Source organism: Cheilinus undulatus, linkage group 1 (assembly GCF_018320785.1).
Source record: "Cheilinus undulatus linkage group 1, ASM1832078v1, whole genome shotgun sequence".
Lineage (NCBI taxonomy): Eukaryota > Metazoa > Chordata > Actinopteri > Labriformes > Labridae > Cheilinus > Cheilinus undulatus.
The window spans coordinates 37,502,861-37,522,750 of NC_054865.1; the positions used below are offsets into that span (position 1 = coordinate 37,502,861).

Below are 19,890 nucleotides of genomic sequence, written 5' to 3' on the forward strand. Positions count from 1 at the left end.
GTAAGAAATAGACAAACATATTTTCTCTGAAATAGGAAAGGCTCCTCTTTTGATAGTCACACAAACCCCAAAGCGATAATAATACCAGGAACATGTACAAAATAATGGTAGCAGTGCCTTAGAAGATCTTTTAAGACTCTTAGCACTGCATAATAAGCATTTCCATGCACTTTTTCATAATTACCAAAGAGCAACTTTCAGACCAGAGTATAAGTCCAAGGCCATTAAACTCAGATGGAGTTAAAAATACACTTTTAAAAATAAAATCAACTCTGAAATGTTTAACACTGAGGATTCAGTGCTCTATTTTTTTGCTGTGTACACACGTAAATACAGATCAAAATTACATTAGGGTCTATTTGTCTCATGCCTTTTTTAGTTTAAGTGATCCACTGATTCTTGTGCCTCTTGCCTTTGCAAAAGATTTATATTGCTTTATGTTGAATACTGTGTATGATGGTAAATGTTATCTTGTAATGGCTGCAGCATGGGTGAAAAGCCCTAGTTAAGACTTATTTCTCATTTTGTGGGACAATAAAGTTCATCTTGATTTTAATCTTGTAAAACATTCGACCAAGACAGATGGTGACATGAATAGATATTATACAATTTGTGGTTTCCTCTCTCTTCATAATTACAGATTCACCCACATCTCTATGAAGGGGTCACCTTTAGCCCGTTACCTGACTTGAGGGGTGAATAGATTTTGGAAAACTATACAATCATAGTTTTGTGCAGGTGAGTCATTTTTAAGTTCAAGCACTTAACCTTTATACAAAGAAATAAAAGTATCTCAGCGTATCAAGGTCTCTGTTTGCAGGTAGTGTTTTAATGTTTGTCTGTGCATGTACTCAGTGCATGGCAGCACACACAAGTGACTCTCAGAGCATAAATTGTCCTGGAAGCTTTAGATGAAGTTTGTCACCTTCAGTGCAGTCACGCTTTGAGGACAGAGAGCCTGTCTGACCATAACACATTACAATAATGCTTACACTGCATCAAACGGACCTTCCCAATTTACCAATGCTGCCCATAAATTTCACTTGTGCTTTGTGTTCAAAGTCATAGAACAGTATTGGCAGAGGAGGTACTGAGCATTGAGAGATAATCCACAAGGTTTCATACTATGAACATACAACATACTATGCAAATTTCTTTAAATACAACTCTTGAATGGACAGAATAGTATAAACATTTTTGAACAGATGCCATTCTTTGTGTATCTAGGCTAAGCTAGTACAATTTAATAATTTATTTTTGATATAATACAGTATGTCTTTTTTAACTTTAAGTTTGTATCTCCCAGGATGCATTGCTCACTTGGGGTATATATTTCAATTTCTTTTTTTCTTCTTTTGACAATTCACCAACTTTTAAAATATTTTATCAAAAGTCACTTAATTGTTCCCCAGCAATGTTTTCCAGTTCCTTCCGAGGGATTGCTGAGGCACTGCCAGGCCAGATAGAATATATAATCTCTCCAGCAAGTTCTGGGTCTGCCCTGGGGTCTCACTTGGACATGCCTAGAAGACCTCCACAGGTCAGATGACTGAACCACCTCAGCTGGCTTCTTTTGACGTGAAGGAACAGCTGCTCTACTTCGATATCTTTCTGAATGTCTGAGCTCCTCACCCTATCTCTAAGGCTGAGCTCAGACACCCTCTTAAAGAATCTCATTTTGACTGCTTGAACCGATGATCTCAATCTTTTGGTCATTACCCAGAGTTCATGACTATAGATGAGGGTTGGAACATAAACTGACCACTAAATCGAAAGCTTTGCCTTCTGGCTCAGCTTCCTCTTCACCCCAACGGTATGGTACAAAGTCTGCAAAACTATTGATGCTACACCAATCCGCTTGTCAATCTCATGATCCATTCTACCCTCACTTGTGAACAAGACCCCGAGATACTTGAACTCCTTCACTTGGGGCAAAGACTCACTCCTCACCCAGAGGTAGCAATCCACCATTTTCTGGCGGAGGACAATGGCCTCAGATTTGGAAGTGCTTATTCTTATACCAGCTGCTTCGCACTCAGTTGCAAACTGCCCCCATGTCTCCTGGAGTTGCCAAGCTGAGGAAGCCAGCGTAACCACATCATCTGCAAACATCCATTTTTTTCTATCCCAGCTGTCATTGAGGCTGGATTGGTCACCAGACATATAGAGACAGACAACCAGGCTTGCTCACAGTCAAATCTATGGCCAAGTTAGAGTCATCAGTTAACCTAATGAGCATGTTTTTGGTGATGAGAGGCAGTCGGGGAGCATGCGTGATCATGCAAACTCTGCACAGAAAGGGAAGCGAACCAGGGACCTTAATAACACCGCTGTGTAGCCATAATTGGCAAACAGCAGAAATGAAATTCTGAGCTCCCTGAACCAGAAAATCCAGTCTTTTAGTTGAATCAGCATATCATTAGTCTTTGACCAAAATCTGTCTCCTTTTACTACCATCTCTGTGGTGACCCTCTGCTAGCATTTGCCAAATCATGATCAGAGATGATTTAAGTTTTACTTTCCACTACTGAAAATGATCAGTGTCCATCCATCAATCACATTTGCGCTGGTCAATTAATCAATCAAACACATGTGGAGGGAGAACAATGAGTAATCAATGTGTCACACCCCCATTTAGAGTATACAGCCTAGCCAGCATGTCCGTATGGGCCCCTACGGGTTATATGTGAGCTGCAATATGTGTCCCATTTGGCTTGTCCAAAGCTTACATGGTGGCCCCGCCTGTGATTGCCCATGCAGACTTCAAGTCAGATTAGCCCATTCAAGATCCCTATAGGCCATATCTCTAGAAATCCCAGATAGGTCCTACTTGAATTCCACATTGGCAATCACAGGTAGGGCCACCATGAAATCCACAGACAAGCCCACATGGGACCCATAATGCAGCCCACATATAACCCATATGGGGCCCACGTGGACATGCTGGCTCACAAGTTTATTAGTAAGTTACTGTCCCTATCAGGGTCATAGCATATCCTCCAGAATACAAACATTCAGTGCACAATTACAAAGATATTTTTCATATTGAACTATTAACGTATCCTCGTAAAACTATTTTCTAAAACAAAGGCCTCTCAAACAGTAATGCACATGGTAAATATAACAACCAAAAGATCATCGTCGTTGCATAGTCACTGCATTGTCATTTTGGATTTGATACAGATGATTTGTATTGGCATGAATGTTGGCATGATGTCATATGACCTGGATTTTTTTTTTACCCATACCCCCTTCATTGTTTCTTATGATAATAAGTGTACTCTCTTAGTGCCCCTCCCCCCAAAGCAACCCTAACGCCTGTCAAATGACTGTATCTCCCAGCACACAGAAACATATCAGTGTCACATGACATCCTTTAACCAGGAGAGGTATCAAGGAAATATTTCCTTCCTGCAGAAATACCTCCTATTAGTTGTAGATTAGAGTAAATGTGTTCTCTCTGGACATCTCTTCTGCAGTACCAGTGAGCAACAAACATCAGTCAACTTCATAAATATCTTATCTGTGATTCCTTTTTGGAGAGGCTTTGTTTTTGAATTCTCCAGTGGTTTAACGCAGTGCTCTTCAAAGACAGGGAGAGATAAAACATTTCCTCTAAAAGAAACACTGAAGTGAGCTGGTGTTCACTGAAAACCTAAAGTCTTTTCTACTTGACGGAGGAGACAAAAAATAAAAGGATTTCCCTGCTTTAAGATGTTTCTGACTGTGAATAGAGTCACTTTTCATAGGAGGCAGGATAAGAGATGAGTGATACTATAGAACTACAGACATTAGACACTAAACAAATATGGGTATAAACATTACAGATACACATGCTTCTATTTAAGGCACAAGGGAGCACAGAATGGACTGATAAATCCTAAAAATCTGAAAATAATTTGCTTTAAATCACTATCTCTATACCTCAGTTTTTCCCTTTGTTTCTTAACAAATCTGTGTAACTTTAAACAGAATGTGTGAATCATGAAATGCATCTGTCTCAATTTGAGCATAGCGCATACATACAACTATGCAGCAATTGAGAAATCAATGCTCTAAGGTAAAACAGAAAACAGTGGAGATGTAAATATACAAATACTGCTTGGACAAGCCAATCACCCTGATATTTTATCAATATTGCTGTACTTATATTTGGAGTAATTTGGCGCACAATTAACTTGTGTATTCTGCAACCAGTCTGCAAAATGAAGCACATCACATATACTGCAGTGTAATCATTCTGTATCCCTACTCATTGCTGTTATTTGACCTTGCTATGATTTATCATCATCCCCACTTCACACACATACACACTCCTAATTCTAATTTACGCACAAACACACACATAGTTGATGCAGTCTAGTGCAGCTCTGCAGTACGCTCTCTGCTGCTGCTGATTCCTGCTCCTCGGCTGCCAGAGGCTCACAATGCAGCAAGGTGACTCAATGTTATTGTCTTCTCCTCAGAGAGACTCCTCCTGCTGAATCACAGCTTACTGAAGGAAGGTGCTGAAAATGTAATAAAGATTCTCTCATGCTCTTCTGTCTTTCATCTCTTCAGCTTAGAATAGTTTGGGTCCCATAATCTGTCTGAGAGATGCCCACAGAAGAAATCAATAACATCTTTTCTAAAATGGATTTTCTCCCCCAAATGGTGCCTTGGCCTGAGCAGGGTAATGGATAAATTAATGAGTGTGCACGCCTTCAAATACCTGAGTATTATGCAATGGAGTTATATTTAAACCTTGGATCCTTGTAATTATTCAGCATATTTTGCCATCAAATAGTTGTTGATGAAAAGGACAATCTGATCTCCACCATCTGCTCTAGCTTTTTTTCACTTTCTCTTAGTTGTAATCTTTGACAATGATTAATTGCCTTCCAGCTCATTGAACTATCACACTGACACCTGCAGGGCATGGATGTTATATTTAGTTGGAGGCCAACTGATCCAGATAGAAATTGGATTCACTGTCCTGCTAGACCTGCCAAGCCTCATAAATAGTCTTTTTGGATCTTTAGCACTCACAGATTCAGCAGAACACCAATGTTTTTATAACTCCAGCAGCAAATTTATGCCCTCTATCCAAGCATCTGTTGAAACAAGTGGAGATCTCATAAAAGTAGTTTATATCTTTTCCAAATGTGTGGTTTATAATAAAGCTTAATCAACAGAACAACAAGGTTAATGAACATGATTTAGTTGGTTTTAATCCGGTATTAATCAACACATTCCTCCTACATACTAAACACACAGTTCCAGCTCTATTTTTATATCATGACATCTTCAATGCTGTATAAGAAGCATCCCATTTTCACACTCTTACACGGCTACACACTGACAGCAGCAGTCTAGGGCTTAGTGTCCTGGATACTTGACATGTGGGATTGAACCGTCAAGTCTGCGATAAGTGGATGACCTGCTGTGACTCCTGAGCCACAGCCAAACAATGATTAATCGGTTACTGGGAGGGTTGTTTTTAACCTGATACTGTAGGCTGCTACAGGTCATGGGACTGTATACAAGACGTTACGTTCACCAACTTTCCATCTCTGATGTGCCAAAATTCCTGTGACTAAATGACTAACTAGAGAGCAGGAGATCTAAATCAGAATCTTTTCATTGTGACACAAACATTTGAATAAATTAGTTTCATTATTTGATATGGATGAGATAGGATAATCTGCTATGTATACTACAGAATATAACACTAAGTTAACTGCATTGAAAGCATTACATAAAAAGTGCTGAGATCTTCAAATGACTTTAAATGTACATATTAAAGTTTTTGGTTGTATTTAGAAAGAAAAAAGGCCCAAGTGTAAAACAATGTAAAAGTACAGTCATGATGATGCATGGATAAGATACTCCTATTAGCACAGCAGGCAGGGCTGGGGTTAGAGGTGAATTTTGACCCATTAATCACAAAATTCTGCATCCTAAGTTAGCGGAATTGAGTTTGTATTCATTTTGTTCAATCTCTCTTCTTTCTGAGGCGCTTCTGATGTAAATCTGTTTTCACATGTTACTTTAAATGCCAAAACACACTCACCCCTCAGCAGTTGTTACATTGTGGATTTATAAAAAACTGTTGAAAGATTCATATGAAAACTGAAATATTTGCTTATCTATGACCTACTGTTAAAAAATAAGCAAAACTGAGGATTAATGGCTTTCAAACACCCTATTACTCTAATTACATAACCTATAAAATACTAACAGGGCTTAAATTATGCTGTTTCCTGCTTAAATTCACGTCTTTCTACTCAAGAATCACAATAAAGTAATTGTTTCCAGCCTGCTTAAACTTCATTATAGTTTGTTGTAATAATGTCTAATATTCTTTCAGTAAATAGAGGGATTAATTCAGGTACTGTGCCTATAAAAAGTATTCACCCCCTTGTCACCCTTTTACTGATTTTATAAATCTATCATGGTCAATATAATTTGATTTTTTTGACCAAAAGATGTAAGAAGACCTTTTAATGTCAAAGTAAAAACAGATTTCTACAAAGTAATGTAAATTAAATAAAACTATGTAAGGTTTATTAAGATACTGCATAAATATTTGCCCCCTTCAAGTCAATATTTAGTGGATAAACCTTTGGCTGCAATCACAGAACTGAGTCTCAATCAGGCTTGCACATCTGAACACTGCAATGTTACTCCATTCTTTCTTGCAAAACTACTCAAGCTCTGTCAGGTTGCACAGGGTCGGGCATGTACATCCCTCTTTAGGCCAGCCACAAATTCGTTGTGGCTTTGAGGTCTGGGCTTTGAGTCGGCCACTCCAGAACATAAACCTTCAAACCATTTCAGAGTAGCTTTTGCAGAACGCTACATCATCATCTTGCTAGATAATAAATCTTCTCACAAGCCGTAGTCCTGTTACAGACTGAATGAAATTGTTCCCAAGGATTTTCCTATTTTTTGCTAATTTCATGTAGTCTCTACCTTTACATGCCTTCCAGAGCTGGCTGCTGAGAAGAATCCCCACAGCATGATGCTGCCACCACCATGCTTCACAGTGGGGGTGGTGTGTTTGTGATAATGTGCAGTGTTTGGTGTCCGCCAAACAGCATCCTGTCTGATGGCCAAAAAGCACCATTTTGGTCTCATCAGACCAAAGAATTTTCTTCCTCTTGACCGCGAAGTCTCCCACATGCCTTTTGGTGAACTCTAGTCATGATTTGATATGAGTTTTCTTCAACAGTAGCTTTCTCTTTGCCACTCTTCCATAAAGCTTTGACTAGTGAAGAACCCGTTGTTGTATGCAGAGCCTCTCCCATCTTAGCTGCTGAGGTGTCTTGGTGGCCTCTCTCCTTCTGGCACGGTCACTCAGTTTGAGAGGACAGCCTGATTTACTCTGATCCTCTGAGATCCTTGGAGTGCTTTTTGTTTTCATGGTGTAATGCTAGCCAGGAAAACTGATTAACCAGTGACTAAAACTTCCAGACACAGGTATCCTTATATTATAAACAGTTGGGTTAGGGTTATTACATTCTCTGCACAAACAATGATCCTCTCTTCACTAATTGTGAGACTACTAGCACCAACTGGCTAGTTGTCTGCTGAATAATGTCAGTCACATAAAGGGGTTGAAATTTATGCAGTCACTTATTTTACATTACATACCTTTACTCAGTTGGCAGTACTTTGTAGAAATCTGTTTTCACTTTGACATTAAAGGGTTTTTTTCTTTGTTTTTCATAAAAAAAAACCTAATTATAATGACCATGATTGATTTATAAAATTAATAAGGGGTAAAACATCCAATTTGAATATGCTTTATGGGCACATGACTTTTAGTCTTCTGTCTGGTCTCTCTTCATGAATTTAAAGAAAAAATCTAACACATGATTGATTTCTGTAACACTGAAGATGTTGGTGACCCATTTAAGGAAAAAAGAAAGTGTGAGCAGGGAGGACTTGCCCTAACTTTTGTGGGAGGTGGTCCATAACTTTTTTTTTCTGGCAACATTTGGTTGATAGGTACAGAATTTTTGGGTGTTTAGAACAAGAACATTGATTTAAGCTATTGTGAGCATTTTTCATGTATGTGCTTTAATTTTGCTCAAATAGTTCTTGAAATTAGAATTGTATTCCTAAATTGAGACAAAGCCAGGTGCTGTATTCATTTAAAACAGAAAAGCAGGATTTTAGAAGGTCATATTGTAAGCTAGCAACAAGCAAAAAGACCAAATGAATCCATCAAATTTTTCGTATTTTTTAGGAGTCTGGGCACATTAGGGGGTGATGAATCACTCATTTGGAGCATACAAAGCACACAGATGTTTTCAATTACAGCATTGATTGTTTTCTTCATATCATAAAGATTTTGAACATTATCCCATTCACCCAAAGTGTGTTTGGTTGGATGGGACGACATAAAAACAGACATTTTTATTCCAAAAATGAACTCATGATATAAACACATTTTTACAGTATTTGTTGCAGAACTACACTTTTATGTTTACATAAAGAATTTGAGCAAGTATTGACCATTTTATGACCTTACACATCATTATGGTTGTAAGATTATCTGGTATCTTAGCTAGGGTTCAGAAAAAGATAAAAACATGATTTATATCCATACATCAAATAAGAAAATAAAGACGTTTTAGTTTATCTGTCCCATTCAACCTGAATATTAAATATTCTTCTTCTCAGCTTGTTTTGGGCTGATAGTGGCTTCCGTACTTTTTTCATAGAAATTTAAGCGCATCCTTTATTCTGACAAATTAAACTAGAAAAATAAGACACATATCTATTTATATCTGATTTAGGTAAGAATGTAAACAACCGGTTAACTGAGCCTCTCTGTATTGCAGTGATACTTTCTCGAAACAGCATTATATTAGAGCTCGACGAAAATAGTTGGAAATCGTCACTTGTAATCTTACTGAGGTCTGTTTGCTGACTTGACCTTCCCTCTTTAAATTGCTCCAATTGATTCGATAAAACATGAGACAGATCCGCCCACCTGCCTCTCGTCATCTCGCCACGTACGACTCAGTGCAACTCAACTTGCTTGTCCGTTTAACTGAAAGCTGAACTGACCAATGGGGCGTAAGCTATGACGCACTCAGCCTAACATGCTGACTAGCGAGCTAGCTACCGACACAGCTCCAGCTGAGAGGAAGCAACGGGAGGAAAGAAGAACAGATGAGATTCAGGTGTCATATTAAAGTGAGTTTACACGTGACACGTATCTTAAAATGTACCACTGTTCATCTTTAGACTTTGCGTGTACAGTCGTGGATGTGTAACGTTGGCTTCACTGCTCAGACTGACTGCTTACATCATTAGCTAAAGTGCTTGGTTCTCATTAGCCTGATCTGTCACTGAGCTAAAGCTAAACTAACAGCTAGTTATCATTAGCTGGTCAAGTGTGCAGTCACTGCAGGCTGAAAAGCCTGTTTTTAAGAAGCAAATGAGAAAGATGTCCACGAAACGTTCACTGTACAGCCGGGAAACCTTGATAGTTTATTTTTACGTATTGTTATGGATATGAATACCTAAATGTCTCACTATTGTAACAACAAATGTCCTAACATACAGATGTCCTGGAGCCGGGCCCTTTTCACCGGCTGGGTTCTTCTGCTGGTCCAGCTGCTGTGTTTAGAGGCAGTGCCCATCAGTATGGACAAGACAAAAGTCAAAGAGGCAGAGAAACAGAATGAAGAACCACCCGCCAGCGTGGTAAGAAGACCCAAGATATATATACAGTTTATTTTAACACTTATTTATCCTTTTTTAGCCAGGTTAGTCCCATTGAGATCAGAGATCTCTTTGAAGGGAGACCTAACCAAAACTGACACTACATGTAGTTATAAGATGACTCTGCACCTGTATGGGTTAAATACAAGAATAGAGAAAAGGTGTAGCTGTCCATATCAAACAAACATACTCTCTAATTGTTCTAGCTTTGTATTACACTGAGCACATATCCCAAATTTTTGCTCTTTACAGCTTCTTAAATGTGGTTGTTCTTTTCTCATTTATGGTTATTTACAATACTTAAACAGAGGGTCACAGGGAGGGTTCCCCTGACAAAGTGATGGAAAAAACTCAGAAAACAAATTCAAAAACGTAGTGAGTGTTCAGACCTGCCATTAAAGTCCTCAGAATAAACTTAAAGTTTAAGTGGGATGAAATGAGGGTGATAAACAAACAAAAAAAAATAGCTTGTGGTGGGTCTGTTGGTTCTGCTTAAAACTCATCAAACTTCAGGAAAGATTGTTTAATCTTATCTTACATTCATACCTGCCAATATGTACTGCTGGTATATAGTTGTAAATATTGACAGACATTTCTGTGTCTGTTGATCCTGATGATGTTTTAGGCAATAATCTGGTAATACTGATACCGTCATGATACAAGTTTACATCTCTAAAAGAAATTAGGGTAATCCATTTTAATAAGAAAGGATAGGCTCCATTACAAGGCAAGGCAAGTTTATTTTTATAGCACATGTCACGGTGCTGTCTGTAGTGCTCTAAAAGGCAGATGAAGCTTGGTTTTACTTGTACTGTTAATTTTTTTTAAGCATACAATGTAGATGTAATCCAAAGAAGCGAATCTCAGTTTTATATTAAAAGGTTGTTTTTGATTGGAAAAAGAATACATTTGTCATTTATGTTTAAATCAAAGGTTGATTGTCATGTCTTGTGTCTGTTTCTGAAACAATTAGACTGTTAAAATAAGTGTGGTCGCTCAATTCTGGTATATGAGAGACATGTTTTTACAATGAAAGTAAATGTTGCGATATCTAATATCAGTAAAAATCTGATAATGCATCTCTTATTTCTTTAGAGTTCAGAGTATCATTGTGATTTTAAACAGGCATTTAAATATTTCAGTTACCTATATTATAATTCACTTCTATCAGCCTAGATTCCTTGTTAGTTGCTTCTGTTGATAATACGTATTTGTGTGGCTGTAAGCAGATGCTCACTAGGCAGTAAACAAAAGAGAGTTGGATAGCAGCATTCAGACTAATTTGCGTGAGAGAGAGAGACAGGGTCTGATGCCTGATTGCTCTACAATAAAATAAACTTAATGAGACACTGCACTCCACTCATGGTAGCAGAAATCCATCCAATCAAAAACAGCAGCTCCAAATGTTGAAGCATTGTGGGTGCAGTCAGTGGCTTGGGAAAATGACCATGTTAAATATTGACTTAGTAGTTTAGCAAGATTTTGTTCTGGAGCGATAATGCAAACATATCCGGGGTTTTTATTGGATGATTAGTTTAAAGTCTTTAAACAGAGGACATCTGGGACATATAGCAATTAACAGAAGGCAGTAATAAAGTTTACTGACAATGGTGACAAAACCTGTCATCTCTAACATCTGGTCAGAGGGGCTGTCACGTTTGTCAGCAGACACATATCCTATTAGAGCAAAGCTTTACCTACACAGCCTTCAGTATTCACGTCCTCTTGAAGAATACAGCTATGTATTATGTTGCAAAGTTACATAACAAATTTTGTCATCATAGTATTACTGAGCATGTTATCTTTTACTTGTTTCTTATAGTTTATGTTTGACTTGTTTAATTTTTCAGGATACTGGACTCCACTACGACCGCTACCTCAGAGAAGTTATTGATTTTCTAGAAAAAGATCAGCACTTCAGAGAAAAGCTCCACAACACAGACATGGAGGACATCAAGGTATCCCACGTTTGTTTTGTTTGGACTTCTCAGTAGAAAGTCCCTACCAGCCTTAAGTAAACTAGAAGTGAATCATTACACTGACTGAGTTTAGGGCTTTTACTTGAGTGCTTGAAAGAAACACTGTCAACACAGAAATAGATTATTTTCAGGAATGTTGTTTTATAATGAAGTGGTAAACATTCCTTGAATAGTGATGTTATCAGCTGAACACTTCAATTCATAATTTATACATGGACTGCTTGAACCAACAAGTCTTACATTTCACTAACGGCTTCATAATTCATTTCAAATACAGCAAGGCAAGCTGGCCAAAGAGCTGGACTTTGTCAGCCATCATGTCAGAACAAAGCTGGATGAGTTGAAGAGGCAGGAGGTGAACAGACTCAGAACTCTGATCAAAGCCAAGCAAGACATCGAAGGAGGGAACGGTATGTTGAGCAATGACAACAACTTTTCATATTACCCCTAATTTACATTTAAGGATGCTACAACTCACAGTAACACTTAGAGATGATTTATCTAGTGATGTTGTGTTATCCTCTATGTATTTTATTTGTGTCATCAATTACAGATATAGCTGTGGACCACCAGGCTCTGTTGAAACAGTTTGAGCACTTGAACCACATGAACCCACATACATTTGAAGTGGATGACCTGGATCGGCTCATCAAATCGGTAAGTATCTTTATTACTTCATTCCAGGACATGTTTAATGTGTTCAGCTTCACGATTGTGGAACAAAATAATGCAGAAAAAGTCTTGTTTATGGATTGTGTTTTGACTAGAATGAATGCTACAGCAGCAAAAGTATTCACCCTCTTGGATGTTTATCCCCTTTAGGATTTAGGATTTATTTTATAAATCAGCCAGGCTCAATATAATTTCAATTTCTGACAAAAAAAAAATCTACAAAGTCATGTCAATTATATAAAAATATCTGGTGTGAAGAAAGTGACTGCCTAAATATTCACCCCTTTCAAGACAGTATTTAGTAGATGCACCTTATCACAGCAATGAGTCTGTGGAAAGGTCTCAGTCAGGCTTGCACATCAGGACACTGCAGTTTTACTCCATTCTTCTTTGCAAAACTGCTCAAGCTCCTTCAGGTTGCACAGGGATTGAGCATGTAAATCCCTTTCTAAGTCGATCCACAAATTGTTTACTCTCTTTTTTTCTTGGTTTTGACTCAGTCACTCCAGAACATTCATCTTATCTTCATGTGAAACTACTAGCACCAACTGAGCCACTTTAAAGGGGGTATAATATTTATCAAATCCCTTATTTTACCTTAAATATTTCTGTTTAGTTGACATTATGTTGTTGAAATCTATTTTCATTATGATATAAAGAAGGTTTTTTTTTCATTTCTTTTGTCAAAAAAGCCAAATTATACTGACCATAATTGATAATTAATAAAAAGATAAAACATCCAAGGAGGTCAATACTTTTTATAGTCACTGTATTTTGGGGCTATTCATTTACCTCTGCTGCAAATGTTGTATGGCCTGCTTTGTTATTATCGGCAAATATTTTCAAGTATTTTTTTAGTACATACAAAAGGTGAAAAGCTAGGTCATGCTCCCGCATCTCAGTTATTTTCAAAGACAACTCTTTTCCCCAGTTGGTTTATGTGATTTTAAATCAGGGTCGTAATTAAGGATGACTTGTAGTAGATAGTGTAATAATCTAAGCTATTGTTAGAATCCAACTCTGGGTACATTTGTAAATGAACAAAGCAAATACTTAAACTCTTGATTTAGTGCAGTTTGGGGCAACACTCTGAGTAAATCTGATTTATTAAACAACTTTTAAAGGTAAGAAGAAAGGTGAGAAAGATTAAAGGCTGCTGCACAGTATAGCATCGGACTGGACAGATATACCTAATAAAGAAGTCGCTGATTATCTATTTGACCTCCCTGGTGTTCTATCATTTTTATTTCAGTCTACAAGCGAGCTAGAAAGTCCAGTCCTATTGTATACAAATGCTGCACTACTGAGCGGGCTATTTTATTATCTGAGTGATTAAATGTTACAATATAAGAATACACATAAGCATGGATAGTATGTAAACCAAATGATGGAGCACCCTAAAAACACATACATGCTGCAGGACCTGTGAAAGTTTTGCGCTCAGTGTAAATAATGATAAAGTGACTTTGCTTCATAATTATGGAGACTATGCTCACTTTGATGGATTGCCTGTCTTAAGTACAGTTACAGTCTTTGCAAGTTGGCTTTAATAACAAAATGACATGACAGAAATTTAATGGCATTGGAGGGTGCAGCATTACAAAATCTCTTTTTATAGTGCTATAAGAAGCTTACATGCAGTGTTTCCAGATTGGCCAAAAGCATGAGTATATGCACTAGCCTCTTTACTATTAGGTAGGACATTAAATCATATCAATTGTTTATCAAATCCATGTTATATTTACAGCTCCTGTATTTTTTGTTCCTTGTATTAAGGCCACTAAAGATCTGGAAAATTTTGACAAAGAGAGACACGATGAATTCAAGAGGTATGAAATGATGAAAGAGCATGACAGACGAGAACACCTGAAAACGCTCAATGAGGATGAGAGAAAGAAAGAGGAGGAGCACTATGAAGAGATGAGGAAGAAGCACGCTGATCATCCTAAAGTCAACCACCCAGTAAGTCTGATTTAAGTGTACTAGCAGCAGGCACCACGCATTTTATTTTCAGCAAATGCTTTTTCAATTTTTCCATATTTTATTTTTTTACATTTAACTTATCCGTGTGATGACATTGGTGCTTTTTCCTGCTGTAATTAAAAATGATTATGCCCCTGTGTTGCAGGGTAGCCAGAATCAGCTGAAGGAGGTGTGGGAGGAAGCTGATGGCCTGGACCCTGAAGACTTTGACCCCAAGACCTTTTTCAATCTGCATGGTGAGACCCTTATTCACCTGGCAACTGGTAGACAATGGAGTTCAAATATCCATGTATTCTGTGCTACATACATACATACACACACACACACACACACATATATGTGTGTGTATATGTATATATATATATATTCATTTTTCTTTTATATGCAGATACCAATGGAGATGGCTTTTTCGATGAACAAGAACTGGAGGCGTTATTCACCAAAGAGGTGAGCCCCCTTCATCTGAAAAAGCATCATATTTTATGTCTTTAATGTCTTTTCACTGACTGTTTGTCTTTATGGTTGTAGCTGGAAAAAATCTATGATCCTACCAATGAAGAGGATGATATGGTAGAAATGGAGGAAGAGAGGTTACGCATGAGAGAGCATGTTATGAATGAGGTACTGTAAGCTTCTCTATAGGCCTTTAACTCTGCTCTTAATTATGCGTATACATATGATAATATAATATATACAATTTGATAATATAATATAATATATGATATATAAAAAGTATACACACCCCCTACAAAATAACAGGTTTTTGTGATGTAACAAAACAAGGCCAAGACATATAATCTAATCAAATAAACCAAATCTTTTAGTAGGAAAATCAAAATCAAAATTAAAAATAAAAATATCCTGGTTGCATAAATATGCACACCCCTAGACTAGGACTTTGTGGAAGCAACTTTTTGGTTTTATTCTAGCATTCAGTCTTTTCAGGTCAGACTGTAACAGCATGGCATATCTTGACAAAACTGTCTTACTCTTTCTCCCAAAAGTACCCAAATTTTGTCAGATTGCAAGGACACTTCCCGTACTCAGCTCTCATCTGGTTATCCTAAAGATTTTGAGCAGGATTCAGGTCTGGGTCAGTCCAAAACCGAAGCCACTCTGTGGTAGATTTGAATGCATGCTTGGGTCATTGTCATGCTGAAAGGTGAAAGTCCTCCTGTAGCAAATACCTGAACATTTTGCATGAAAACTTGACTGATATTTGAAAATGTCTGTTATTTTCCCCACCTTATTCCAGCTAAACAAAAATGGCCCCAAAGGATAATGTTGCCTCCACCATGCTTTATTGTGGGTATAGTAATATTTTGGTGATGTTCAGTCTTGTTTTTTTCATAATACATGTCTGATTATGGGGTAGAGTTGTTCTTATTAAGAAAAATATCCACACCCACTTTAATCCACACAAAATTTTGCAAATCAAGTCTCCTAAAAGCATGTAGAAAATGTGTTCTGATGAGATCAAAGTTGAGCTTTTGGCCGTGAATCCAAAAGGTATGTTTGACAAAACAACACAGCACCTACCTTAAACAATATTGCTTGCATGTATTTCTTCTGCCTTTCTCATACTTTAGGTGGATTCTAACAAAGATAGACTGGTCTCTTTAGACGAGTTCCTGGTTGCTACAAAGAAAAAAGAATTCCTGGAGCCAGATAGCTGGGAGGTAAGACAAAATAGACAGTAAAAACTTTAGTACACAAAAGATCAAAAAGAATTTTACATATGAATATTTGTGAAGTTTCTGAGTTGCATCCTGTCGTTTGTGTTCCTCAGACCCTGGAGCAGAACCAGGCATATACAGATGATGAGATGAGGGAGTTTGAGGAGCACCTTGCTCAGCAGGAACAGGACCTCCACCTGAAGGCTGTGGACCTCCAGAAACAGAGAGACGAGCTGGAGAGACAGCAGGAGCAGCTCAATGCACAGAAAATGGAGCTACAACAAGTGAGGAGTTGTACATTGCTATGTGAAATGGAGTAAATATATAATATTGTTCATTTACAAATCTATAAGTTGTTTGCAGTCATGTTATCCAGAACGTAGGGAAGTGTGTACTTAACAGCTCTAAATGGACCTCTACTCTGCAATTATCATCAGAAAATGTCCATATATAGAGAGTATGATTCCTGCACGTTACAAAAAGAGATTTTTACCACATTTAACTGATTTACCTGACATGGGGGCCATCAGTTTCACAAATTACTTAGTCCAGTGAGACCTTCTAGCGTGAGATGGACCTCAGATCAGGAAACATGGGTAACATCAGATCAGTCTGAACCAAACCAGACCACTTTATGGAAACTGACCATGCACGAGCATCTAGTCCAGGCTTTAAATACAATACAATAATACAAGAACTTTTTTTTATCCCGAAGGGAAATTCAATCGTCTGGGAGTCTCATCTGTTTACTTTAGAATTATACAGTCTAATTGCTGATGGTATGAAAGATTTTTTAAATCTTTCTGTCCTGCAGCGCAGGGATAGGAGCTGTCCACCACCGTTGTTTCTTTGCTCATTGAGGAGATATGAAGTGGATGATCCATGTTTCTCAGAATGGCCTCCACCTTGCTCAGTGCACGTCTCTCCACCTCATCCTCCAATGAGTTCAATTAATATTAACAAATAATAATAATAATAATAATAATAATAATAATAATAATAACAATAATAATAATAATAATAATAATAATAAATAATCATTAAATGGAGGCTTATTTAAAATTCTTGCCTGCTGTCATATCTCTTTGGCTTTTAAAACCTTTTTACTTGGATATTTCACTAATCTGGGGACACAAAAGCAGAATAAAAATTAATATTTTTTTAAATTGTCACACTGTGAATGCTTACTATAGTTGTAAACAGCACAGAACATGGCCTTTTTGTTTGCATTTCTCTATGTAGAAATCGCCTTTTGCCCCCTAAGGGGTGTTCTGCTGAGACATCATCAGATACATCATCAAAGAACCTGTTGCAATTAGTTCATAAGAAAATACTGACTCCTTAGGGTGTTGTGCCAGTGTTTTTATTTTAACAAATCAAATGAACAGCTTTCCAAATATAAAATAAACCAACATGGAACTCCATTGTTGCAGGCAGTTGAGCATATGGAACGGCTGAAATCACAGAAAGTAGACCCTCCTCCTGAAGTTCACGGTGAGTGTCGATTGTGCCATTTTGTCTTTTGAATGTTGATTGATCTTACAGGCTGACCTCTGAGAACATAAAACTGCTCTTTTGTTTTAGTTGAGGGAAATGCTATCCCAGAGGTACATGCAGTTGATGACCAGTTACATCTTGAACTAGAGGCCCAACAGGCCCATCAAGCCGCACCTCCAGCTCCCCAAGATACACTTCAGGAACATCATGAACCTCAAAGTCAAGACCTGGCCCAGCAAGGTCTCCCTCAGACACACCAGGATCTGCCCCCAGGACACCAAGAAGCAGCACAAGGCCAAAATAACATCCCATAACAGTGCTCTCCGAACTCCTACAGCCAGACTTTTCAGCAGCTCCACCTCAGTGAGCAGAGGAGGAGTTCATCCTGAGTATTACGTCTCTTAACAAGCATGACTCTGGGGTTTGGAGGACTCTTGAGATGAAGGAGAGCAGCACTAAAGAAATCCCTGGGTTTGATTTAAAAAAGAATGAGGACATTTGAAACTGTGCAAACTTTTCCATAAGCAATGAAAAACATGGTTGGTAATACAGTGGTACAAGAAGTTTAATTTTGTTGAGCTGTCTTTACCTGCTGTTGACTGTATAAAAGTACAGAACCTCTAAAATGACATGCACACTGTCTGTGTGAGGGAGTAGGGTGTCCAAAGCAGTTTATCTGTTTCATTTTAATTTTCTGACTTGACTGGTAAAATACCAACAGAAATCTTTAAAATAGAGTAATGAGCTTATATTTGTCAACTGTTGTGAATGATTTTTTTTACTAGACTGCATCAAAAACATTTGAAAAAGTTACTGTAAGAGACCATTTTTAAGATTTTATATTCCCGCATTAACAGCTAAAGAGCCACTATAATTTAAACAAGGAAAACCCAATTATGGAGTATATTCATGCCCTAAATGGAACTATCAGATTAAAATACGAGTATGTACGCAGACATGTAAAAATATAATTTCAGATCCTAATGTGGCCAGAAAATTAATATATTTGAACAAAAATGCTCCCATGAGTTTTTGTAAAAATGACTTTGCTTTCTTTAAGACTACGGCTGCTGCTTCAGATTTTCTACTGTAGGAAACGCGTGCTCTGCCTGAAAAGACAACAGGTACAGAACTACAGACATGGGCCACATTATGGATACTCTGCAGCTGTTTTCCAGCTGTTTGACTTTAATGCTTTCATAAAGGCCACAAGTTCTTACAAATAGAGAATGGTAATGAACATTTGGCCCATCTTCATCACCACTTAAGTCCCACTGATGCTTGTGAAATGGGAGTTGTTTGCATAAATGTGACTCACAAGTTATTAATTTGCTTTCAAAGTTTAATTGGCGTTTAGTTTTGTTTTTCATGCACTGAATGTGTATGTGACATGTATTTATGAGTTGATCATTATTGATCAGGATTTTTAATTAGTTTAAAGAAATAGTTCTGTTGTCAAGAAGCTATCCATTACAGTGTTGGCATTTATTCTAGTGTCTTGTGTCAAGTGTTTGGTGTAAACAGTTTATGGATTTGTTAAATTAGGTTTGTTATGTTGAGGACTTTATCATGAAAAGGGATACTCTGTTGGCTGGTTAGAGCTGAGCCTGATTTTAGCAGTTACCTCTGAAAGATTTACATTCAGTTGACTTCATCGTACTTGGCACCAGATGTGTAATTGGTCCTTAATTTTGAAATCTTAATTGCATGGCATATTTTCCCCCTAAATGACCATTTCTTTGCTACTGCAATGCTTTTCAGGATGCTTTTGTTTCCAAGTTATGACGTGGTTTGGCAAAGTATTTTCCCTACAGAGGGAGGCTTCTGTTGAGTCCAGTGTAATGACATGTCTGCCTTATTATGGTTTTACTTTTTAAAATTTAGACAGGAAAGATTTTCATTTTTTTCCAAGTATATTTTGTTTTCTGTGTGCCAAGTGACTCTTTGAGAGAATACTGCATCATATTTTGCACAATATGTAGAGTGTTACTGCGGTCGCTTGCTGCTGGATCAAATACAGTAATTTGACAAAACCTATACACCTCAGTTCAAGACAATAAAACAGTTCAGACCTTTCAGTGTGTAATAGATTGGATCTCTTACTGAATGATGCATCACTTTTACACCATAGTGAAACACGAGCTCTGGGTATAGTAAATTAAAACAATTGAGAAATACAAACCTTTTGCTCTTTCTGTTAAAACAGTCCATCGAAATGGACTAGATAGTATGGTTTCACTTTAACATTCTCTTGTCGTCCTTATGAAGTTTGTACTTGTGTTTCATCTTTAAACAAATGGTTGTCACTTTTCCTTGAAAAATGTGAATGCAACATCTTTTAAAAAGCAAAAATGTATACCTGA

At 37.5% G+C, this 19,890-nt stretch overlaps 1 protein-coding gene across 1 annotated transcript; it reads left to right on the top strand.

The window, feature by feature from the left end:
- Positions 1-9,078: 9,078 nt before the first annotated feature.
- Positions 9,079-19,603, top strand: nucb2a (nucleobindin 2a). Its single transcript, XM_041783320.1, has 13 exons — positions 9,079-9,189; positions 9,562-9,702; positions 11,571-11,678; positions 11,977-12,109; positions 12,253-12,356; positions 14,148-14,333; positions 14,500-14,590; positions 14,743-14,801; positions 14,883-14,975; positions 15,944-16,033; positions 16,144-16,314; positions 17,464-17,524; positions 17,615-19,603. The coding sequence occupies exons 1-13, from the start codon at positions 9,166-9,168 to the stop codon at positions 17,839-17,841; spliced, it is 1,488 nt and encodes a 495-aa protein (XP_041639254.1). The 5' UTR covers positions 9,079-9,165; the 3' UTR covers positions 17,842-19,603.
- The last annotated feature ends 287 nt before the right edge of the window (positions 19,604-19,890 follow it).